This window comes from Maylandia zebra, linkage group LG2 (genome assembly GCF_041146795.1).
Source record: "Maylandia zebra isolate NMK-2024a linkage group LG2, Mzebra_GT3a, whole genome shotgun sequence".
NCBI lineage: Eukaryota > Metazoa > Chordata > Actinopteri > Cichliformes > Cichlidae > Maylandia > Maylandia zebra.
This window is the reverse complement of record NC_135168.1, coordinates 5230898-5256130: the sequence shown is the minus strand read 5'-3', so window position 1 is coordinate 5256130 and position 25233 is coordinate 5230898. Positions and strand designations below refer to the sequence as shown.

The 25233-nt window shown below is 44.6% G+C and overlaps 2 protein-coding genes across 2 annotated transcripts in view; both read right to left on the bottom strand.

Annotated features, from left to right (window-relative positions):
• The window catches only part of LOC112431789 (NACHT, LRR and PYD domains-containing protein 12-like), a 301046-nt gene that overhangs the window by 225246 nt on the left and 50567 nt on the right, over positions 1-25233 (bottom strand). The window lies entirely within an intron of this gene.
• LOC112433257 (uncharacterized) overlaps positions 1-25233 on the bottom strand; it is a 48011-nt gene that overhangs the window by 11387 nt on the left and 11391 nt on the right. Inside the window, exons 3-7 of the mRNA XM_076876307.1 lie at positions 24080-24868; positions 23071-23266; positions 19014-19187; positions 18612-18785; positions 6019-6192 (exon numbers count right to left, since the gene is read on the bottom strand). Coding sequence (XP_076732422.1) covers positions 6019-6192; positions 18612-18785; positions 19014-19187; positions 23071-23266; positions 24080-24868 — 1507 coding nt within the window. The remainder of the gene's footprint in view (positions 1-6018; positions 6193-18611; positions 18786-19013; positions 19188-23070; positions 23267-24079; positions 24869-25233) is intronic.

Genomic DNA, 25233 nt, shown 5'->3' with positions numbered 1-25233 from the left:
AAGTTAAAAGACTCAGTGACAGTGATGAGCTCAGCAGCAGTGTTACAGGATGCTTCATCAATATGACGGCTCAAATCTCCCAACCTTCTCCAATGAAATGATGGATGTCAGAAGGTCATTAAATTCAGTTAGAAAGACCCCATCAGGTAGAATAAAATACAATAACTGGTTTTTAGAGAACTGACCATCATCTGTGACTCAAATGCAGAAAAGGAGTCCGAGGTCATCAGACTGCATGTGAATCTGTCCTGGTAAACAACAGCGAGTCCTCCACCACGTCCTAAAAGACGCGGAGTTCAGATGACGGAGCAGCCAGCCGGGCAGATTTCATTCAAGTGGACATAATCAATGTTCCCTCTAAGCTGCGCACGGGCGCAATCCGCTGACACGCTCTCTGCACACAGAGTATCTGCATTGCACACAAAAAGATATCTAACAGGCTGTGAGGCTCCTGAACTCTCTGCCCCCCTCTCACGGACAATAACCATATCCAACTTCTTAATAGCAATGAACTGGTCTGCATTGGTGCATCATATCTTTATTCTCTTCCCCCTCCTGCCCCCCCTCCTTCTTAAATAGATAACTATCATATCTGATATCATATCTCACAGTACAATAATATTGAATGGGTTGCATTGTTGTACTTTGTCATGTTTCTCAGGTCTTTGTCTGATTTTCTACCAACATTACTTGTCATGTTCTCATGTTGTTGCTAAGGATTGTCTTATTGCATTGGAGTCACACTGGGTTAAATATGTACACTTGGGTTTTAAGGGGTATTTATTATTTTCTTTTTTTGGGGGTTGTATGGAAGCCCCAAACGCAATTTCATTGTTCTTGACAATGACAATAAATAAATAAATACTAAATACTAAATACTAACCTGAATTGAAATTAAAATAAATACGTTAACAATTCTGCTTTGCAGTGTTAGTCAGTGACTGGCTGCTCCAGTATTTAGAACGATGCCGCCTTATCCCATAGTCCAGCCAATGATTCACATTCGTATATACGCAGCTAATCAACGTCGCTGACGGGCTATGACAGCGTCCTCATGTGCCGACACCGGTGTTTTGGTTGATGTAGAGTGAAGCCACGTTAATGACAACGTGATCCAGTGATCCAAGGGACCGCTCAGGGAGTTTGTGTGTTCGCTCAGACACATGAAACATTAGAGGGAACATTGGACATAATTCTTATTTTGCTGCCACGTCTCAGTCAGACACATGAAATCTAGAGACTCTTTAATAAAGAGATCGCTTAGAATAAATGATTTGTTTGTTATGGAGCGAACGTTAAGCGGGGCCAACCGAGTTGATGACGGTCGATCTGCAAAATCAACAGCTGACTGCAGCGGCACTTGAAATAAAGACAATGCAGACCTGTGGACCTGCTGGGCAGGGCAGCGACTCCAGAGCTGGGGGAAGCAATGATCGATGAGCAGACATAGCTGTTATCAATAAAAACAGTGAACGTTTGACGGACACACCGTGAGAAAAACTGCTTCTGAGCCACAGAGCCCAGGTCCCAGTCACCGGCGTAACATATTAACTAAATGTCAGGAGAGGAAGTGGACGCAGGCACCAGGATTCTCCCCACAGCCAAGAAGCTAGCCTCTGGTAGCTTCTCAGTTTCACCTGGACGTCGGCCCTCGTTCCCCTTTTCCATCTCTTGAGGGTGAAAGTCCTGCGGGTTGTGAAGAGTAGCACACCAGGGGAGGAAGAGTTTTTCTGTTCAGCTGTTACAGTAGCTCTCCACTGAATCTTTGATGTTAAACCCTTTAAGACGCTTGAACACTGCTAGCACGGCGCCCACAGAAATGCAAAGCAGGAGATGAAGCATCGCTGAATATGTTTCCAAACCAACTTCATTCTAAGCCAAAGACTAGAAAATATGGTGAAGCAAATCTGACCTTTGGCTTCACCTGCACAGGTGCTGAGGTAGGTCCCTGCGTCGGGAGCAGCGCTGGGCTCTTCCAATCATGGACAAACAGGATCCCACATTCTTAATTTTTAGTTCACAAACACTTGTTGTAGTGACTAACTACTCCTGACATTTTGGAGATGTTTGCTCTTTATAGAGTAAAGTTACAGCGGGATACAAATAACATCAGGCTGATCCTGCCACGATTTGTTCCCTCGATTCAAATCACGGACAAACAGGATCCCACAGCTGTTTATGTTTTTGAACCCATTTTGCACAGAGAGGCATTTTTTGAAAATGACAGCAATGTTGATTAGTATTACAGAAGAAGAAAAAACAACTACCCGTGACGCCTTTGTAAATGGAGGGACAGTAACTGCGTGTGAAACCTGCAGATACTCAGAGTAACAGTATTTTGTCTCTGTCTGCCATTCTGCAATTCATCTCACATAAACAATAACGTGACGTGAAAAAAGGCGCAACCTTTGACGTTGCCAGATGAACTCTGTATTCCTCGTCCGCAAAAAAGGAGTTTTAAAAAAATCTCAGTTTTTGGTGATTTGAAACACTGTTTGGATGAAACAGCTGCGTTTTCAAAAATACCAATGTAGGTGCGGACGTAGCGTAAAAGATTTAGTAGTTTATTTTCTTACTACCTGTAATTTATTGCAGATTACTTGTATTTGCTTAATTGTTTACTAAATGTTAGAGGTGTGAAATAAACCGCAATGGAGCAAAATATGGGCGTGTGTGGTTGGAGGATGTGTTAGTGCGTGTGCGTGCTGTTCACGCGCCGGGGGGGAGGCGAACGTTTTTCGTGTAAAACAAAGGGGGGCCCAGCAAAAAAAGTTTGGGAACCACTGCTGTAGTGCCATTTTGGGGAGCAGTTAAAGTTGCTATACATCAATACAACCGTTATAGCCCAAATTTTAATAATATGTATGCATTCAGTCCATAGTAACTACATATACATATATACATATACAGCAAAAAGTGCAATAAACTAGAACAAATTGAAAATTGTTTTGTTTTGTATTTTTACATATAGTTGTAGATGTCCGTACAAACAAACAAACAGGCAACCAACACATCACATACACACTCCAAAATAATATAATATAATATAAGCCTGAGAAAACAACCTAGATTTTTCATCAAAAAAGTACAATGTGCAATGGCAACAACACATATGGTTCAGTGTTATTAACTATGATAATAGCAGTAGGTACAAAAGACAATCTATGTCTCTTTGTCTTCACTGCAGGCACTTTATAACGACGACCTGATGGAAGCAGTTGAAAATCATTAAAGAGAGGATGATCTGAACACAACATGACAGAGGTCGCCTTCCTCAGCACATGCCTGTTATAAAAGTCCACAAGCTGGACCTGAGATCTCCCTGAAATCTTACCAGCCACTTTAACCAGGTTGTTAAGTCTGGTCTTATTATTCAGAGACATATTACCGTACCAAGCAATGATACAGAAAGTTAAAACAGATTCAATAAAACTTTTATAAAAAACGAGTCATCATTGCAGATGAAACATTGAAACCTCTCAACCTCCTTAAAAAGTCTTTGTTGAACCTTTTTCACTGTAGCAGCAAGATGTGACTCAAAGCACAGAGCTTTATCAAGAACAACCCCCAAATACTTATAACTGTCCACCAGTTCAATGGCTGCACATTTACCACTGTTAGCGCAGGATGAGGGGATGTCTCCCTGAAGTCAATAACCATGTCCTTGGTTTTCAAGGTGCTGATCATTAAGAAGGACTGATCACACCACGAAACAAACTCATCCACAACAGGCCCATGGGAATCCTCTTCACCATGAAGGAGGCTTACAATGACTGTGTCATCTGCGTATTTAATGAAATGCCTGTTGGCCTGTGTACTGCGACAGTCATTAGTGTACAAAATATACAGTAGAGGAGAGAGACAACAACCTTGCGGTGAGCCAGTGGAAGAGTTCAGCTGTTTGGAAAAACAGCCGTTCACTCTCACACACTGAGATCTGTCAGTTAAAAAGTCTAAAACCCAACCAACGAGATTAAGATCAAGTGTAAACTGGTTAAGAAGTTTATTAGCTAAAAGATGTGGCTGGATAGTATTAAAAGCTGAAGAAAAATCAATAAATAAGAGCTGAGCATGAGCTTTGGCGCCATCAAGATGGCGATAAAGGAAGTTCAACAGAGTGACCACTGCATCATCAACACGTCTACGAGGCCTGTATGCAAATTGTAGAGGGTCTATAAGCTTCTCTACTTGCTAACTGAGAGTCTGAACTAAAACCAGGAAGACTTATCTTATTACAGTCACTGTAACAGTGACCAGTCATGTGTTTCATGCCTGCCCAGGCCACCCTTAAGTTATTGCTACCCATCTCCGCCTCTACCTTATCCTTGTATTTTACTTTGGCTTTTTTAATTTCTGATCTGATCTCCTTCCTAATTTCTCTAACTTTCAAGATATTCCCTTCAATAAAAGCTTTTTTCCTTTCATGAATCAGCCTCATAAGACCTTTTGAAGACCATGGTTTGTTATTAGGAAAAAAATGGAGATGGTGTCAGTCACATTCTTAGGATTCGCTTTAGGGTGGATGTAAACAATGGTGACGTTGATCTGTGGGAATTCCCTCGGCAGATAAAACGGCCTCAAAGACACAGAGAGGAGCTCAATGTCAGGCAGACACACTTGTCTACGAACGGTCACATTTTTACACCATTTCTGATTTATATACAAACACACTCCTCCTTGAGATTTCTGGGTAGCTCCGGGGTCTCGATCCAAACGTATGGGAAACCCGAAGCCATTTAGTTCCAGAGAACAATCAGGGTCAGAGTCCTTGAGCCAAGTCTCTGTGAATGCCATTAGACATGTATCCCTGTAGCCACGCAAGTGTGCGACATTCAAATGCAGTTCATCCAATTTACTCCTCAGAGACTGCACATTAGCCAGGATTATTGATGGTAAAGGAATGACTCCAAACAACCGTCAGGATTGCCAATAAAATCATGCGAAATAAAAAACCCATCTTCGTTAAAAGAAGTTCCACAAAGCACAAGCCGATGCTATAGAATTTCCTCAGGCAAAAAAATATATATATAAAGGAATAAAAGAATGAAATAAAATAAGTTAAAACACTGACAGAGAGAGACAACCTGCTGGTCGCCACAAGAGCAGCGCCCCTCTTTCTAGTCTAGTCTAGACTGAGAATGCATCAAGACCACTCACTCACCCTTCCCTCCTGCCTCTCAGCTGCTGAAACTCACAGTTTGTTACCACGGAAGAGTCACTCCTTCATCTGAGATGAAGCCTGATAGTCTGACTGATGCAATATAACATTCAGTCTACACTTTGTTTTTGTGCAAAGATGATAAAGAGGAAATACTAATAACATAAACAAAAATAAATGTCCAATTTAGAAATCTTATTCTTTTTTGCTCTATAAAATAGTTGTTTTTATTTTTCAGTCACTCATCGTAGCAGTAGGATTTACATGAAAATAAAAACAAATTAAGTTTGAGAGAAAAAGTACATTTTTGGCACTCTCTGGGCAACTGACTCAGAGACTCAAATGACTTAAAAAACCCGATTCATTTTGGTGAGTGACTCATTTAAACTCGATTCGGTAAAAAGAATCAAATTTACCATCACTAATACAAATCCCTTTGGAGAAAACAGCTTTAAAATATGTATTGTTAAATTCCAGATGTTTCTTTGCAAGGAAAACTCAGACACTGAAACAATACCACCAGTAACCTCCTACATATGGAAATGTGGTGTCATTAAAGACATAATAATTTCATTAATACCCAATATCCAGCAAAATATGTAATTTGTACATTTTGTTCCTAACGAAATCAAATGTATATATTGTAGAAGATTAGCCAAATTTATGTAAAATGGCCAGTACATGAATTAAAAATAAAAAATAAACAAAATCGTATGACTGTGACAAATTTTACACAGTAATTCAGTCTAATAATCCACTCAAATATAAATATAAGTTTAGCTAAAAGCTCTATAGATAAGTCAATCAATAATATAATTCACATTTTAAATGATCATATGTGTTAACGTTTGAATCCTGACCTGAGAGTTTCCACTGCACACTGTGAACTCTTTAGTCCAGCAGACAGAAGCTTCACTCCTGAATCCTGCAGGTCAGAGTTACTCAGGTCCAGCTCTCTCAGACTGGAGGACTGGGAGCTGAGGACTGAGGACAGAGCTTCACAGCTTCTCTCTGACAGGTTACAGCCACCCAGTCTGAAAAACAAAAGATAATCTATAATACTTATGTAAAGTTTGTTATTATATTACATGCCATCTTTTTATTTTTGATGAAACCTTAACATACTAAGATACAACATCATATGGATGAACTTGAATAGAATGTTTTTTTTAATTATATCTTTATTTGGATTGGACAAGAAAAAACCATCTGCATAGCAGTATATGAATAACATGGGAACAAAGTCCTTCCAGGTTTTAGATTAAGTCCAGGAGAGCAAATGATAAACAAAGTGATCAGCGGGTGCATATTAACCTCCACTAGCTATTACTAGGACAGTTGCTCGCATGCTCTCCCAAAGGAGATATATAGAACACATTACATGGAACTATAAACACAAACTGGGAGGGGTGCCCATGCTGCAATCATTGTGAACAAATAAGTAAATAAACAAGCAATAGTAATAGAAGTAAATGTAAAAAACAAACAAACAAAAACAACCAAGTAATAGTGAGATCAAGTGAAGTCAGCCCTCGTGGGGGTGATGAATTGGATCCAATTGTTCCAAATTTGGTAGAATTTGGCTTTTTGATTTCTTAACAGATATGTAAGTTTTTCCATCCTAAATATCTCTAAAATGATCCCAAACCAGTCGTCTAGGGTAGGCTGGGCTGGGCTTAACCATCTTCTAGTAATTGTTTTTTTACTTGCCACCAAGAGTAATTGCACCAACTTAATCTCTGTCATGGTCCTGGGTCGGTGACCCAGTGTTTTTGGTTATGTACTTTTACTTTTGATAGTTTTGTATTTTCTAGCATTTAGTGGTGTTCCCTCTGGTTGATGTCTTCCCTGCTTGTGCATTTCCTTAGTGTAGTAAGTCTCTGTGTTTAGTCCGCGTCTTTGAGTCTGTGTCATTACGTGTATGTGTTTCCTGTTTTACTTTGAAGGGCTCTGTCTTATGTCAGTGTGTTCTGTTTACGTTTCCCCTGCCTTGTCAGTTATCATGTATTCCAGGTGTGTTCCCCTCCTGTTTCCCATCCCCTGATTCCTGGCATGTGTATTTATAGTGTGTGTTACCGTGTCCTCGTTGCTGGTTCGTCTGTGTTGTTTCCCCTCGGTCTCCCTGCATGTATTTCCCCGGACCTCCCTGCACCGTCATTCCTGGTTTGTGTGTTAGTTTACCCAGTTTAGGTTTCAGTTTCATGTTCCTAGCGCCTTTGTTGTTTGCATTTTTGTTGTTAATAAACACTCACCTGCACCAGAGCTGCCGCCTTTTGGTCCTATATATATTCCACACGGCTTGCCCCCGCAAACCGTGACAGAACGAACCAGCCACCATGGACCCAGCGGCAGTCAATCCGTCCGAGGAGCTCCAGGATGACATCGGCTACAATGTGGAGATCCTCCTCGGGCTGTGGCTGGAGAATCCTCCGCACGAGCTTCGCCTCGCCGTGGAAGGTCGGCTACAACGGCTCTTTTCCGGCCTGCCATGGCTACTAAATTCACTTCCTCCGACCATACAGGCTTTTCTCCGGCACACACCCCACCTTCTCTCAGCCACTCCTGCCTCGCTGCCCGACTCGCCGGATGTGATCTTGCCCGGCCCGTCGGAGCCGTCTGCGGGGAGGAGACGCCGATCGCGCCGCAAGCGCGCCACCCCACAGCTGGATGTTCGGACATCTAATTCGCCGGCTGTGGTGAATGAGGACTGTTTTCCATTTGCGGACTGTATGACTGTTCATTCAGGGGCGGTGTTCTGTGCGGCAGATGACTTTGTGAACAGCATATCAGCTCCCCCGCAGCCACTCTTAGCCCAGTCAGCTCCCCCGCAGCCAGTGCCACCCTCAGCTCAGTCTCCAGTGCCACCCTCAGCTCAGTCTCCAGTGCCACCCTCAGCTCAGTCTCCAGTGCCACCCTCAGCTCAGTCTCCAGTGCCACCCTCAGCTCAGGCCCCAGTAGCTCCCGTGCCGCCCGTAGCGCAGGCCCCAGTAGCTCCAGTGCCGCCCGTAGCGCAGGCCCCAGTAGCTCCAGTGCCGCCCGTAGCGCAGGCCCCAGTAGCTCCAGTGCCGCCCGTAGCGCAGGCCCCAGTAGCTCCAGTGCCGCCCGTAGCGCAGGCCCCAGTAGCTCTGGCTCCAGCATTACCGGTTCCACCCGTTCACTCCGTGCAGGGAGAAAGCCTAAGTCCTACTCAAGGTGCTTTTCATGATTCAGCCGCCATTGGCACTGTTTGCCGCTCCAGGGCTTCCCCAGAGGCTAGGTCCCAGTCCTCAGCTGATTCTGGACCCCTGGAGTTTAAGCAGCCACCTGGGAAGTGCCCCGTGTCAGTGCTGTCTGAGCAGGGCCAGTGCTCAGCACAGCACCCATTTCCTTCATGTCTGCCAGTGGACTCCATGCCTGCTGGCTTTGTGATGGCTTCTGCTGGAGGGTCCAAGGGGCCCGTCCAGCCTTCGTCTCGTATCTCCGCTGGAGGGTCCGAGGGACTGCTCCGGCCTTCGTCTCGTATCTCCGCTGGAGGGTCCGAGGGACTGCTCCGGCCTTCGTCTCGTGTCTCCGCTGGAGGGTCCGACGGACCGCTCCGGTCTTTGTTTCCTGTTTCCGCTGGGGGGCCCGAGGAGCCCGTCCAGCAGCCTTCCTCGTCAGCTGGTGGTTCCGGAGAACCACACCAGCCTCATGCCTCGTCGGCTGGAGGGTCCGAGGGGCCCGTTCAGCCTCCTGTCTCCGCTGGAGGGTCCGAGGGGCCCGTTCAGCAACCTTCCTCGTCAGCTGGGGGTTCAGGAGAACCGCACCAGCACCATGCCACATCAGCTGGAGGGCCCGAGGAGCCCATCCAGCCACCATCTGCTACGCCAGCTCCAGCCTGTGCTTCGTCAGCTGCAGCTCCAGCCTGTGCTTCGTCAGCTGCAGCTCCAGCCTGTGCTTCGTCAGCTGCAGCTCCAGAGCCTTCGTCAGCTGCGGCCTCAGAGCCTTCGTCAGCTGCGGCCTCAGAGCCTTCGTCAGCTGCGGCCTCAGAGCCTTCGTCAGCTGCGGCCTCAGAGCCTTCGTCAGCTGCGGCCTCAGAGCCTTCGTCCTCGTCTGGTCCGGCCTCATCAGAGTCTTCGTCCTCGTCTGGTCCGGCCTCATCAGAGTCTTCGTCCTCGTCTGGTCCGGCCTCATCAGAGTCTTCGTCCTCGTCTGGTCCGGCCTCATCAGAGTCTTCGTCCTCGTCTGGTCCAGCTGCCTCTGCCTGTGCTTCTGCTACGCCTGGTCCAGCTGCCTCTGCCTGTGCTTCTGCTACGCCTGGCCCACCTGCCTCTGCCTGTGCTTCTGCTACGCCTGGCCCACCTGCCTCTGCCTGTGCTTCTGCTACGCCTGGCCCACCTGCCTCTGCCTGTGCTTCTGCTACGCCTGGTCCAGCCTCTGCCTGTGCTTCTGCTACGCCTGGTCCAGCCTCTGCCTGTGCTTCTGCTACGCCTGGTCCAGCCTCTGCCTGTGCTCCTGTTACGCCTGGTCCTGCCTCTGCTTCAGCGTCGCCTGGTCCTGTGCCCTCCAAGCCTTGGCCGGTGCGCCTGACACCTGGGCGCCGCCGCTGCCTTCCGCGCGGCCAGCCCCCTGATCGCCATCGCCTGAGTGGCCGCCGCTGCCTTCCGCACGGCCGGCCCCCGGACCGCCATCGCCTGAGTGGCCGCCGCTGCCTTCCGCACGGCCGGCCCCCGGACCGCCATCGCCTGAGTGGCCGCCGTTGCCGTCCGCACGGCCGGCCTCCCGAACTGTATCCACGTCGCCGCCGTTGCCGTCCGCACGGTCGGCCCCCCGAACTGTTTTGGACTCCTGTGCTGTCGGCCCCCTGGCCGGCCCCCCCGAACCGTTTTGGACTCCTGTGCTGTCGGCCCCCTGGCCGGCCCCCTGAACTGTTTTGGACTCCTGTGCTGTCGGCCCCCTGGACTCTTCTGTTTTGGACTGTTTTTTTTTTCCTGTGTTTTGGTGTGCTTCGTTTCTTTTGGTTTTGGGCTCGTTTTTTGTTTTTGTCTTTTGGCCTTCTGGCGCTCCGGTTTTGTTTTGCTTCGAGCCCTCCTTCCTGGGCCCCCGCCGCCCGCCCTGGTCGGGTTGTTTTCTGTTTTTTCTGGCTGTTTTTTTTTCTTGTTGGGCTGTCTGGAGCCAGCCTTTGAGGGGGGGGTACTGTCATGGTCCTGGGTCGGTGACCCAGTGTTTTTGGTTATGTACTTTTACTTTTGATAGTTTTGTATTTTCTAGCATTTAGTGGTGTTCCCTCTGGTTGATGTCTTCCCTGCTTGTGCATTTCCTTAGTGTAGTAAGTCTCTGTGTTTAGTCCGCGTCTTTGAGTCTGTGTCATTACGTGTATGTGTTTCCTGTTTTACTTTGAAGGGCTCTGTCTTATGTCAGTGTGTTCTGTTTACGTTTCCCCTGCCTTGTCAGTTATCATGTATTCCAGGTGTGTTCCCCTCCTGTTTCCCATCCCCTGATTCCTGGCATGTGTATTTATAGTGTGTGTTACCGTGTCCTCGTTGCTGGTTCGTCTGTGTTGTTTCCCCTCGGTCTCCCTGCATGTATTTCCCCGGACCTCCCTGCACCGTCATTCCTGGTTTGTGTGTTAGTTTACCCAGTTTAGGTTTCAGTTTCATGTTCCTAGCGCCTTTGTTGTTTGCATTTTTGTTGTTAATAAACACTCACCTGCACCAGAGCTGCCGCCTTTTGGTCCTATATATATTCCACACGGCTTGCCCCCGCAAACCGTGACAATCTCACTCCTACATTCCAGAAAGGGGACCAAACCCATGTATAAAACCTTAAAATCTAAAGGTATTTGAACGTTAAAGACTGCACTTAAGGAGACCTGAACGTTTTTTAACTTGGGACAGTCCCAAAAGACATGAAAATGGTTAGCAACAGTCGAGCCGCATTGTCTCCAGCATTGCATATAAGCCCCTTTGTACCTCTCCTGATATGGAGTCTTGAAGTACCTAATAATATTCTTCCAGCCATGTTCCTTCCAGCTCATAGAACTGGACGTGGACCACTGGCAGTACAAAACATTTTCCCACTCCCCCACAGAAATAGCAATCCCTGATTCCCTTTCCCATTTATCCTTAGTGTATAAAGTATTATCCTTGCTGGCACTAGAGAGGGCTTTGTATAGTTTAGAAATAGATTTAGTAGGGGTCATGGTTGTGGCATTTTTCAGGATGAGGAAAAAATGCGACTCAGCATCATTGAAGTCGGACAGTTTGCATTCATGATCAATATATGATCTCAGCTGTAAGTTTCTATGAAAGTTGTATTTTGTCAGGTTGTCCTGTAAGGTCTCAAATCTGAGCACAATATTTCTATGAGTAAGAGAGAGGAATGTTGTAAGGCCACAGGATATCCATGCTTTAAAGTTACCTGGGAGCTGAGACTCATAAAGGGGACCAGATTCCATCTGTGCAGATCAGCTTTTATACTTGCAGATATTGGCTCGTAGTTTGCCTGAAAGAGCCCCGAGAGGTCCGCAGTCAAATATATTCCCAGGTACTTATTTTTCTCATTATCCCAATTTACTTTAAATTTCCTACATAAAGCTGCAGAAGCTGTATAATTTAAAGTCATCACCTGTGTTTTTGAAATATTGACCTTATAACCAGATAACTTCCCCAAATCACTTAAAGTAGACATCAACTCACTAAAAGACCTCTCTGGCTCCTCCAGGCAGACCAGTACATCATCAGCAAACATTACGACTTTATGTTCAACTCCTGACAATGCAACACCCCTAATGTTATGATTTTGTCTAATCGTTTGGCCAAATGTTTCTATGAATAAATCAGAGAAGTGGCGAGATTGCACAACCCTGCCTACAGCCACGTTCCAGAGCAAAGGGCTTGGAGAGATCACCATTCACCTTAATACGGGCTGAGGGTCGAGCATACAGACCTTGGATTACTCTAATAAACTTGTCGTGAAAGCCAAACTTCCCCAGAACCTTATACAGAAATACCCATCTGACGGAGTCGAAGGCTTTCTCAGCGTCCAAGCTTCCTATTATTGATTGAGTTTTGTTCTTTTGTATTTGAGCAGAGATGTGTAATATTCTCCTAATGTTGTCAGTTGTTTGTCTATAGTGAATGAAACCAGTCTGATCTAAATTGATGAGGTCAGGTACCAACTTCTCCAGTCTACGAGCAAGAATAGCAGTAAATAGTTTGTAATCCAAGTTAAGGACACTGATTGGTTCCACATTCTCGTTTATCTTTCCCCTCTTTTGGGATAATTGAAATAGTTGCCTCCCTCCAGGAGGGTGGGATTTCTCCCTCCTGTAGGATGTAGTTAAATGACTTCAGCAATGTGGGGACTAGATCTGCCCTCAGGGTGCGATACCACTGAGAACTGAACCCGTCCGGCCCAACTGCCTTACCTGGTTTTAATCTGGAAAAAGCATTAATTTCTTCCACTAAAATGGGATGTGTTAGAAGCTCATTTTTGAGAGACGGGAGTGAAGGTAATTCTAGAGAGCTAAGAAAGGCATCAGTACAATTCTCCTCCGTAGCATTGGGCTGTGAGTACAGCTCCCTAAAGAAGGTCTCAAAACATTTCTGAATGTCTTCTAATTTTGATTCCAGAATATTAGTCTTGGGGTCCTTGATTTGGTATATCGTACTTTCCTCTAGTTGTTTGCGTTATTTATGTGCCAGATATTTTGCAGATTTCCCTCCTGTCTCATAGTATTTTTGCCTCAAAAAAATTAAGTTATTTTGGGCCTCCTGGGTGTAAATATCATTAATTTCATCCTGTATTTTCCTGATATCCTGCTTCAGAGTAGGATTTGCGGTGTTTATGTCTTCCTATTCTTTCAACTTTAAATTTGCCTGTAGTTCTGCTAATTTTTGCCCTTTGATTCTCTTTAAGTGGGAGGCGATAGAAATTAATTTACCTCTCATTACCGCTTTGAGCATATCCCAAAGAATAGCTGGAGATACCTCTCCTGTGTCATTAACATCTAGAAATTCTTTAATGTCTACCTTTAATTTGGAAACTATGGCAGGATCATTAAGGTGCGATAACAATTTCCACAGTGTGGTACATTTTTTCCTAGCCACCTGCAAAGATAGAGAGATAGGACTGTGGTCAGATAGATCTCTTGTTAATATGTCACAGTCTTTGACCCTAAACCTATCAACTTTAAACATAAAAAAGTAGTCCAGCCTTGCATACACTTTAAAGGAACCAGAGTAATGAGTGAAATTTCTGGTAGATGCGTAGCGGTCCCTCCATACATCTATTATCCCCATCTCTAGCATATAGGAATTGACTTTTCTAGTAAGTGCTGTTACCTGGTTGGTCGGGGAGGAGGAGTCTAGTTTAGGGTCAAGTCTAAAGTTAAAACCCCCCCACAGACAACTATCCCCTGAGAATCCACCATTAACTCAAACATATTCCTATAGAATAGCCAATCGCTCCCAGGGGGAGCATAAACATTTAAAATTGTGATTTCAGACCCCTCTATCCATTCTGTTATTCTAACCAATCTGCCTTCCTCGTCACAGAGTTCTTAGATATGTTCATAGTTAAGTGTACCAGAGATAAGTGTAGCCACACCCCTCTTGTGTTTGGACTTAACGGAAGAGGAGAATACATATTTAAAACCCTTTCTTTTCAATCTCAAGTGATCTACTTGGTTCATGTGTGTCTCCTGAAGTAATGCAATCTGGGCCTTCTCCTTCCTTAGTTTGGACAGTATCTTATTCATCTTAATCACGTTCAGAACCCCGTTAACATTAAAAGAGATTACTTTCACTGACTCACTTCCCATAAAGATATATTAAGTTACCACAGCGCATAAACTCAATAGCAGCAGGCAACCCCCTCTTAAAACAGTAACAAGTGAAAAAAGTTAGGAATGAACTGAAAACATTTGAACATAACTGGAGCTTGAAAGCTCCTAAGCTGGCTTCTGACAGTGGAGCACTTCCACTGACACCCTCACAACTTGAAGGGAAACCCCTTATTACCCCCTGAGTTAGGGGGCTTTCCACTGCGACGTCACTCACAGCACGAGAAGCCCCACCCATTTTAGCTCGACAGTAACCATATTTCACCATGTTGTCCATAGCTAATACATAACATTAAATTCGTTCTCTTCACGTCTGTATACTTGCAGCTTCTCTCTATATCCCGCAGCTGACGCGGACGCCGACCACCAACTCCCCGCCACAGCGGGCATCTTTGTAATTTTTCTCTGGGGGTTGCCGGTGGTGTAATCACCTTTACCGGCAGGCCCCGACTCGCCAGGTCAGCCGTTGCCTCCTCCACCGTGTTGTAGGTTTTCGCTCCTTCTTTGAAAAAAACCTTAAGGCGCGCTGAGTAGAGGGTCCTAAACCGTACATTCTTCTCTTTTAGGACCTTTCGTGCCTCTGCATACTCCTTCCTCAAAGCCATGATCTCAGGGGGGTAATCGTGGTCGAGGTTGATCTTGCTGGAATTCAACATAAAACCTTTCTTTTGCCAAGCAAGCCTCAGCACTTCTTCTTTAACCGTGAAGCACAGGAATTTTACCAGGATCGATCTGGGTTGGGAGCCGTCCGGAGGGAGTAATGATAACGCTCTGTGTGCTCTCTGAATTTGTAACGGTGTTGATGGTGGGATGGCGAGATTCTCCCGGAGTAGCTTCTCCACAAAGTGGGCCATAGATGGAGCTCCCGATTCTTCTCCCTCCGGCACCCTGTACAGTCTGAGCGACTCCCTCCTCGAGTAAGCCTCCAGTGATGTTAGTTTTGTTTGAAACTTTTCCTGCATGCTTTCTTCCATTTGCGCAACATCTCTAAAGTTAGAAATATCCTGTCTCAGAGTGACGCTGAAAAACTAGTTCATGCATTTATTACTTCCAGGCTGGACGACTGTAATTCGTTATTATCAGGATGTCCAAAAAACTCCCTGAAAAGCCTTCAGTTAATCCAAAATGCTGCAGCAAGAGTCCTGACAGGGACTAGAAAGAGAGAGCAGATTTCTCCTGTATTGGCTTCCCTTCATTGGCTTCCTGTTAAATCCAGAATTGAATTCAAAATCCTGCTCCTCACATACAAGATCTTAAATAATCAGGCCCAATCTTATCTTAATGACCTTGTAGTACCATATCACCCCATTAGAGCACTTCGCTCTCACACTGCAGGCCTACTTGTTGTTCCTAGAGTATTTAAAAGTAGAATGGGAGGCAGAGCCTTCAGTTTTCAGGCCCCTCTTCTGTGGAACCAGCTTCCAGTTTGGATTCAGGGGACAGACACTATCTCTACTTTCAAGATTAATCTCATATTTCCATTAAAAGTGTTGAATTTGTTTGATGTTCTTTATGATCTCTGGCACCAGTTCATCTGTAGGCTGAGCTCAATCCATCCATTTAGTGAAATTATGTTTAAAGGTCTCCTTGTTCTCTGAGCGTGCACAGATCCTGAAGCAGAAAGCCTGGGTTAATAGAGAAATGATCATCACTGTGATGATGCTCATCATCTCTGACTGGGATTTGAGGTTTTGTCAAAGCAGCAAAGAAAGCCTGGCTATGTTGGACTGGGTGTGGCAGCAGCTCCCAGTTTGAGTTCAGGAGACAGACACCCTCTCTACTTTGAAGATCAGCTTCAAACTTTCCTTTTTGCTAAAGCATATAGTTAGGGCTGGACCAGGTGACCCTGAATCCTCCCTTAGTTATGCTGCAATAGACGTAGGCTGCCGGGGATTCCCATGATGCATTGAGTTTTTCCTTTCCAGTCACCTTTCTCACTCACTATGTGTTAACAGACCTCTCTGCATTGAATCATATGTGTTATTAACCTCTGTCTCTCTTCCACAGCATGTCTTTATCCTGTCTTCCTTCTCTCACTCCAACCAATCACAGCAAATGGCCCCGCCCCTCCCTGAGCCTGGTTCTGCCAGAGGTTTCTTTCTGTTAAAAGGGAGTTTTTCCTTCCCACTGTCGCCAAAGTGCTTGTTCATAGGGGGTCATATGATTGTTGGGTTTTTCTCTGTATTTATGAAGCGCCTTGAGGTGACTTTTGTTGTGATTTGGCGCTATATAAATAACATTGAATTGCATTGTTAGTATCTCAGACAAAATCTCGTCTGTGTTCTGGAGCTTATCTTTGTGTTCTGCAACCCTGGTTTCCACATCATTAAGCCGCGCATTGGCTTTATCCAACTCACCCCTTATTTCCACCAGTTGCGCTTTCGTGTCTTTTCGAAATTCTTTCACCTCTTTCCCAACGCCTCTCAGTTCTTTCAGTATCAGCGTCAAACTTGCTGGGTCAACCTCATCTTCTGTCCCAGAATCCTCGCGGCTAGGAGTGGGAGAGTGGCCTCGGCTAGCCCTATAGGGGCTAACGTTAGCCCCTTCTGTTAGCTGCACATTGCCATCTTCCACGTTTTCAAACGTTAACTTCTTAGCTATTTTGTTCTTTCTGGACATCATTTAAACCCCTTTTTCCTCTTTATGTTGTCAAGAAAAACATGTTATTTTATTTTCACTGTGATGTCATTCATAAAGCACGGTCATTATTTCATTATTACTTCATTAGTCTGCATCAGTTTATCATCCATATTAGCATGTATCATTTATCATTTAGTAAATCTGCTATAACAGAAGTCTAGATACAATACTCTATTAGTTAGTAAAACCACCAGCTTAGCTGTGGATCCAGACGGCCCTAGCAGAGTCAGATAAGGACACTGACCGTTTGTTGGCCGGAATCTGACACTCTCACAAAATACACACTCATGAACACACTATTGGTTAAATTCCCAGAAAGCAGGAGTGGAAACATCTGGAAAATGTTGTTGTTCTTAGCCATAGAAGGAGATAAAGGGAAGATAGGGGAATTCTTCTGTGGTCTTCTGACGTCATACATGGCTATAAAACGTTCTGTCTTTTGTGCAAACGAGGAAGAGCTTCTTCCCACACCTGTACAATCTTGTGTGTAATAAATCACTTTTCGGACACTTCTGGGACTCTGGTCTGTGCTTATTTTTCCTTCCAAATAAAAAGAACTTCTACATTTTTGGTGCTCGAAACCCGGTTTGGAGGGAAAGAAGGACGCGCAGTGAGCTGAGCCCCAGGAGGGGGAACCCAGACAGGAGAGCCACTGAGTGACAGAACCGCGGCATAAAAAGGTCAGTACCACCTGTTGAATTTTTTATCCAAAGGTACTAAATTGGAAGTAAAACAAAATTGAATTGAATGTTCACTCAGGGGGCCTCCTGCTGAGTTCTGTCCAGAGTGATTTTATTTAATTAGGATAATTAGGAGTAACAGTTTGATAAAATTCTCACAAAAGTTATTGCTGTTTATTTGGGGGGTTTTTCTGTTTTTCTGTGTTGCATTGTGGTAGTTTGGCTTGGTTTGTGTGCTTTATGTGTTTTGTGGAGTTAAGATGCCAAGCAGGGTTAAGGTTAGGTAAATTCGGATATTTTGGGTGGGAGAAACGAGGTTTCGGGCGTCAGGTAATTAAAAACTGAGGGACTGAAGGTCCCCAGGGACGCTTTTAAATATAAACTAAAAGTTCCGGAGCGTGTGGCTCCGAAGAGCGCAGGCGCCTTCGTGTGGCAGCGACGGGTAATCAGTGGACGCACTGTTACTTCTGGCGGCGTTCCAGTAGCCCGGATGGTCTCCGCAGGGAATTCAGGCACCCGAAAAGACTAAGTGGTCAAGCATCACTTTTTACTGTGCTGTTTGGGTGGAGGGTGAGACCCGGCCGTGACCATTCAACGTGGCTGGCTTGTGAGCTTTAAGTAAAGCAAAAGGCGTGGGTTTGACACTAGCGCCAGATGTGGAGCTCCTCTCTCAGCTGCGGGAAGCGGTTTTAAATTAATTTAGTCTCTAGAAATCTGAGCGACTCTCGGGAGGGCGTTCCCGTAGCGTTTAATTGATCAGCAAGGCGTGGCCTGGGCTATAGGGCTTTTAAATTAGTCGAAAATCTAGGTGTACCGGTACAAAAGGGTTCCATTGAAGTGTTAAGGAACCGTTAAATAACTAGTTCTGGCATCTGGTGTCTTGTGTTTGTCATGAGAGATACAGGCCTGTGTATATAAATAAACTGTGAAATTATTTAAACGGCTGTGTAAAGCGCCGATTAAATAAAGCGTGTGTTTGTGAAAATGATTTAATGCAATGAGTGTGTGACGATTGGGTAAAGAGTGTATGGTTTTATATTTTTTTAAAAAAGAGAAGAGTAGAGAAACTCTCTGTGTTGGAGGAAAAAAGGTTGGGGCTGTGTGTGTGTGACAGGAAGTGTGCATGCCCATAGAAGGAGCTCGTGGTAGCTGCAAGGAGGGGGGCCTGTTGCACTTAGATAGTGTATTAATTTACTTGGGGCAGTTTTAATAAGTTTCAGTCGAGAGCTCTCGTACTAGGTGTCCATCCCCACGAGCGCCGGAACCGGAAGCCTTGAATAAAATGTTTAATTGGTTCATTTAAAAAAAACAAAATGTCAATTGATCTGACCTCAGAGTATTTAGTTTACAGTTTAAACTTTGTAGTCCAGCAGACAGAATCGTCACTCCTGAATCCTGCACATTTTTGATACTCAGGTCCAGCTCTGTCAGAGTAGAGGACTGAGAGCTGAGCATTGAGGACACAGCTTCACAGTTTTCCGCTAGAAGTTCACAGACGTTGAGTCTGAAAATGAAAACATGAACAAAGACTGATGTTAAAGTGTAATCAGGGTGCAATAACTAATCTTATATTTTAAGAATCCTTGTTGTTTTATGCTGAGCAGATGTGGTACGAAACAACAGTAAATTGATCAAGTTTACCTCTACTGTTTAAATTGCTGGATTTATTTTCTCAGTTAAAAACAAAACAAAACAAACAAACAAAAGAAAAAAGAATACAAATCGGTCAGACCTCAGAATATTCAGTTTGGCGTGTGGACTCTCCACTGCAGCAGACAGAAGCTTTACTGCTGAAGCCTTCAGGCTGTCGGTACTCAAGTCCAGCTCTCTCAGACTACAGGACTGGGAGCTGACCACTGACAACAAATCTGTACAGACTTTCTCTGACAGGTTACAGCTGCTCAGCCTGAAAAAAATAACAAGAACAACAAGACAATAATATTTATTATCAAATAAAATCTCTTTATATGTTGAATCTAAGTAATCAAATGTGTACAAATGAGTACACTACAATGCACAATTAAATAAAAAAATGTTCAAGAATTTAAGTGTAACAGAAGAAAAATATTTCAAATTAAACACAATTATTCCAATGTATGTAAATGGAAACCAGTGAAGAGCAGGTTGATTTAGTGACAGTAGTTCGGTGTCTGCTGGCACAGGCCTGTGAGTACTGCAGTATTACACTTACTACAGTACTGCTGGTCACTTTATTAATTCTAATATGTGTGATTACTGTAAATGTAGTTATAAATAATGTATCACATCCTGGACTCTCATTTCATTTTCTGTCTAAAAGCTGCTTTGGCTCATTCCCCTTTAAAGCCCCGCTCTCCCTAACTTTATTTTGATTGGATGATTTCATAAAGCACGCTGAAAGGCAGTAGCCAGTTATCATGAGCTCCATCTCCTCAACCTTCTGGTTTAGAAATTATAAGAAACTGTAAACCTCATAAAAACCCGTCTTGATCCATGCTCAATCATCCAGGTTAGTAAATCCCAAAAGTTGATTCTGTTCATCTGGACGTAGCGCTTTCAGTGGGAGAAACATTTCGTCACTCATCCAGGTGACTTCGTCAGTCTCAGCTGACTTCTGGTTTCCAACCCTATAAAAAGTACATTTGCATAATGACTGAAACCAGCCCACTGAAGGAACAATAAGGCTGGGAGGTCAGTTCCTTGACCATTAGGTTTGAGTCATTATGCAGATGTACTCTTTATAAGATTGGGGAAAGCTGCAGTCAGCTGAGCCTGAAGAAGTCATCTTGATGAGTGACAAAATGTTTCTCCCGCTGAGAGCGCTACGTCCAGATGAACAGAATCAAACTTTGGGGGCTCATAAAATCATGATTAGAAATCTTCTCAGATGTATTTTTACATTTTAGATCCACAGCAACAAAGTTCACAGCAGGATGTCTCTGTTCAGTAATTATTATGCCCATTACCTGCAAACTGTGAGGTACGCAGGTAATGTCAGGTAAACACTAGCTGTCTGAAACTGTTCCTGTTAAATGTGTGTATAAAGGAAATAAGCTGAAATACAGAGACTGGGTGGATCTGTGCTTTGACTGTGACACCAAAAATTTCTTCCTGTTAAAACGGAGTTTTTCCTTCCCACTGTCGCCAAAGTGTTTGCTCATAGGGGGTCATATGATTGTTGGGTTTTTCTCTGTATCTATTACTGTATGATCTACTGTACAATATAAAGCGCATTGAGGTGACTGTTGTGATTTGGCGCTATATAAATAAAATTGAATTGAATTGAATTACATCCCATTTCAGGTACCTAGAACCTGAACCTTCTCTGGAAACCTGGGACGCTGGCGGGTTTCTCTTGCTTACCTATCTGCTCATCCTCTTTCTTTCTGCTCGCATGATGATTTCCTGGTTGAGTTTGTAAAGACTTTTGCTCAGGACCTTCTTGCTGTGCGGCAACAGTGCTAACCACCGTCCGCTGTATGTTTTTCAGTCATTAAATCAAACCATGAAAGATCAACTTGCTTCTCGTGATGAACCTGTCTGTTTTCGATTCCACACCAGGGTCTGCCCACTGGAAAGTTCAGGGATAAGGGTGGAGGATACTCACACAAACATAAAAACCCAGATTGCAACTCCAACTCTCTGTTCTAGTTAACCAGACCTTTCAGGCTCTTGTTCAATCAGAACCTCATGGAGTCTGAGTTAGCGAGACAGTTAAACATCCCTCTATGCCCCCTTAATCCGCCCATTCCCACTAAGTCATTAAATAACCGAGTGTCCCCTCACATAACTCAGCGCACAGAGCCTGTCACCCCTGGCAATCACAAGGAAACACTTACCTTTTTTGCTTTTCATGCACCTCACAAACCACTCATACTCGGGTTTCCTTGGCTAGAATTACATAACCCCCACTTAGACTGGTCAGGTCAGAGGGTAATCAGTTAGAGTCTGTTCTGTCATTCAAATTGCCTTGTTTCCGCCCGTCCACCGGAACCTGTGGAACCATCAACCAACACTGAGACTGTTTTAGATCTCTCCTCTGTCCCCACCAAATGTCATGATCTTCAGGAAGTATTTAGCAAAAGTAAAGCGCTTTCACTGCCACCTCACAGACCACATGACTGCACCATAGAACTACTCTCTGGCTCCACCCGGCCTTCTAGCTGGCTGTATAACCTGCTTAGACCTGAGTGTGCGGCTATGGAAAAGTACATTAAGGAATCCCTCGGTGCAGGCATAATCCAACGATTGTCATCTCAAGTTGGAACTTCTTTTTTGTGGGGAAAAAGGATGGCTCTCTCTGGCCATGCATTTACTTCAGGGGCCTCAGTGATATTACCATCAAGAATAAGTACCTATTACCTCATTAGCTCTGCTTTCAGGCCATTTCACAGTGCCACTGGGTTTACAAAACCCCACATCCGCAACGCTTACCACTTTTTCCAGATCAATCAGGGAGACAAGTGGAAGACTGTTTTAAACATGCCATTGGGGGACTACGAGTATTTGGTCATGCCGCCTGGGTTAACTAATGCTCCCGCAATGTTTCAAGATTAGTTAACGATGTCCTCCGGGAATTCCTTGACAGGTTCGTATTGGTGTATCTGGATGATATCCTCATTTTTCCCAAAACCTGCGAGGAACATCAGTCTCATGTCCATGCTATTTTTCCAACGTTTGCTGGAGAATAAACCTTATGTCAAAGCAAAAAAGTGTGAATTCCATTCCTCATCAATAACTTTTTTCAGTTACATTTTGGCACGGGGGCAGGTGAAGACGGATCTGGCAAATGTGAAAGCTTTCACAGAGTGGCCTACCCCTTGTACCCATTGTAGATTCAAGAAGCATCTCCAATGGGTTTTGGGAATAGCAAATTTTTATAGACTGTTCATTTTCAACTATAGTCAGGTAGCTGCACCACTCAAGTCTCAGCATGCATCTGGTCCCCCAAAGCTGAAACTGCATTCACCAAACTGAAGTATCTGTTCACCACGGCACCTTTTTGGTTCACCCTGATCACAGTTATCATTGCAAAGGTGGACACATCAGAAATTGGAGAAATAAGACATTGAAGATAACCTCGTTCACTTACTGTAACCTCCACCAGTGATCTTTCTGATGCTGCTCTACCTCTGTTACAGTGACTCAGATTACCATCAACCAAGACCCATTTCCGGAAACCTACCACAGAGCCCACTTCATGCTCACAGCTTCAAGTACTTGACTTCCGCCATAGTTCACAGTTCATGTTAAAAAATTCCAAGTGTCAAGTTCCTGTGTGTAAATAAAGCCTTCACGTCTAGTAATATTCAGTTCCTTCACCTTTGTCTGTATTTTGGGTTCACCATGTTGTTCTGGCCACACCGAGGTAACAGATTTATATTTGAAAAACAGAGAGACATGGGGGATTGCAATAAAGATGAGACACAAACCAGACCTTAAAATAAGAACATCTGAAAACGATGTAGGTGCAGTCTGGTAGCTCAAGTATTTGCTTTAAAAAACAGAGCTAGACTCCTGGTTGTTGGAGACAAGTGAACAACTTGAGGATAATAAACCTGTCAGAGGGGCTGAAGGATCAGAGCTCATGTTCTTATAGGCTGGATCTGGATTGTGCTTTGATTCGAGTTGAAGACAAAAATATTTCAGAAATGCTGACATGTCCTGCTGGAGAGAAATATTTAAAGTATCTTGACTATTTTAGTGACTATTTTTTAATTTTTCTAAAGTGGTAGTGTTCTTTGAACTGAGCACCTCTGATTTATTTCCCATGATTTTAAGAATGAAGCGATGAGTTCATGTTTACTTACAGAGCTTTGTTGGAGGCTTTGACCACTGGCAACAGCCTCAGAAGAGCCTCCTCTGAAGCAGAGTATTTCTTCAGGTCAAACACATCCAGATCTTCTTCTGATGACAGTAAGATGAAGACCAGAGCTGACCACTGAGCAGGAGACAGTTCATCTGTGGAGAGACGTCCTGATCTCAGGGACTGTTGGATCTCCTCCACTAGAGAACGATCATTCAGTTCATTCAGACAGTGGAACAGATTGATGCTTTTCTCTGCAGACAGATTCTCACTGAGCTTCTCCTTGATGTACTGGACTGTTTTCTTATTGGTCTGTGAGTTACTTCCTGTCTGTGTCAGCAGCCCTCGTAGGAGAGTCTGATTGGTCTGCAATGAAAGACCCAGGAGGAAGCGGAGGAACAAGTCCAGGTGTCCATTTGGACTCTGTAAGGCCTTGTTCACAGCACTCTGGTAGAAGTGTTTCTTTGCAGAATCTCCTGTTTCAGACTTCTGGGAGGTTGTCTGTTGTTCTTCCAGCAGATTGAGTCCAGAGTTGATGAAGGTCAGATGGACATGAAGAGCAGCCAGAAACTCCTGAACACTCAGATGGATGAAGCAGAACACCTTGTCCTGGTACAGTCCTCTCTCCTCTTTAAAGATCTGTGTGAACACTCCTGAGTACACTGAGGCTGCTCTGATATCGATGCCACACTCTGTCAGGTCTGATTCATAGAAGATCAGGTTTCCTTTCTGCAGCTGATCAAAAGCCAGTTTTCCCAGAGACTCCATCATCTTCCTGCTCTCTGAACTCCAGTGTGGATCTGTTGCACGTCCTCTATTATACTTGACCTTCTTCACTTTGGCCTGAACCACCAGGAAGTGGATGTACATCTCAGTCAGGGTCTTGGGCAGCTGTCCTCCCTCTCTGGTTTCCAGCACATCCTCCAGAACTGTAGCAGTGATCCAGCAGAAGACTGGGATGTGGCACATGATGTGGAGGCTTCGAGCTTTCTTGATGTGGGAGATGATCCTGCTGGCCTGCTCCTCATCTCTGAATCGGTTCCTGAAATACTCCTCCTTCTGTGGGTCAGTGAACCCTCTGACCTCTGTCACCCTGTGAACATACTCAGGGGGGATCTGGTCTGCTGCTGCAGGTCGTGTGGTTATCCAGACGTGAGCATAGGGAAGAAGCGTCCCCCTGATCAGGCTTGTGAGAAGTACATCAACTGTGGTGGGCATCGTAATATCAGTCACACTCTTAGTGTTGTTGAAGTCCAGAGGACCTCGACACTCATCCAGACCATCAAAGATGAACACAACCTGGAAGTCTTCAAAGCTGCAGATTCCTGCTTCTTTGGTTTCAGTAAAGAAGTGATGAACAAGTCCCACCAAGCTGAACTTTTCCTCTTTCAGCACATTCAGCTCTCTGAAAGTGAATGGAAATATGAACTGGATGTCCTGGTTGGCTTTGTCTTCAGCCCAGTCCAGGCTGTATTTCTGTGTTAAGACTGTTTTCCCAATGCCAGCCACTCCCTTTGTCAGCACTGTTCTGATTGGTTCGTCTCTTCCAGGTGAGGCTTTAAAGATGTCTTCTTGTCTGATGGTTGTTTCTGGTCTGTGTGGTTTCCTGGATGCTGTTTCAATCTGTCTGACCTCATGTTCATCATTGACCTCTGCAGTCCCTCCCTCTGTGATGTAGAGCTCTGTGTAGATCTGATTCAGGAGGGTTGGGTTTCCTGCTTTAGCGATGCCCTCAAACACACACTGGAACTTCTTCTTCAGGGTGGATTTAAGGTTACGATGACAAACAGCAGCTGGAAGTTCTGAATAATAATAATAAACATACAACTTTAACAATCATATTTTACAAAATGCTGATGACAATTTCTGATCCACTGAGAAATGACTGAACACACTGGTGTCACAAGTGTCTCATTTATCCAGCAGCTTAAATCTTTAGATAAATCCTCTTACGTCTCTGTAGACGGTCAGCCAGCTCCTCCTGCTTCATTCTCCTCAGGAAGTCCACTGTGATCTTCACAAATGCCTCTCTACTGTTTCTCCTCTGCTCATCATCCTCCCTCTGAAACTCCAAGCACTGGGGCTTATTTGGATTCAGAGCCTTCTGGATCTTCTTCAGCTCGTTCTTCACAAAAGTGATGATGTTGTCCTCCAGCAGCTGGAACAG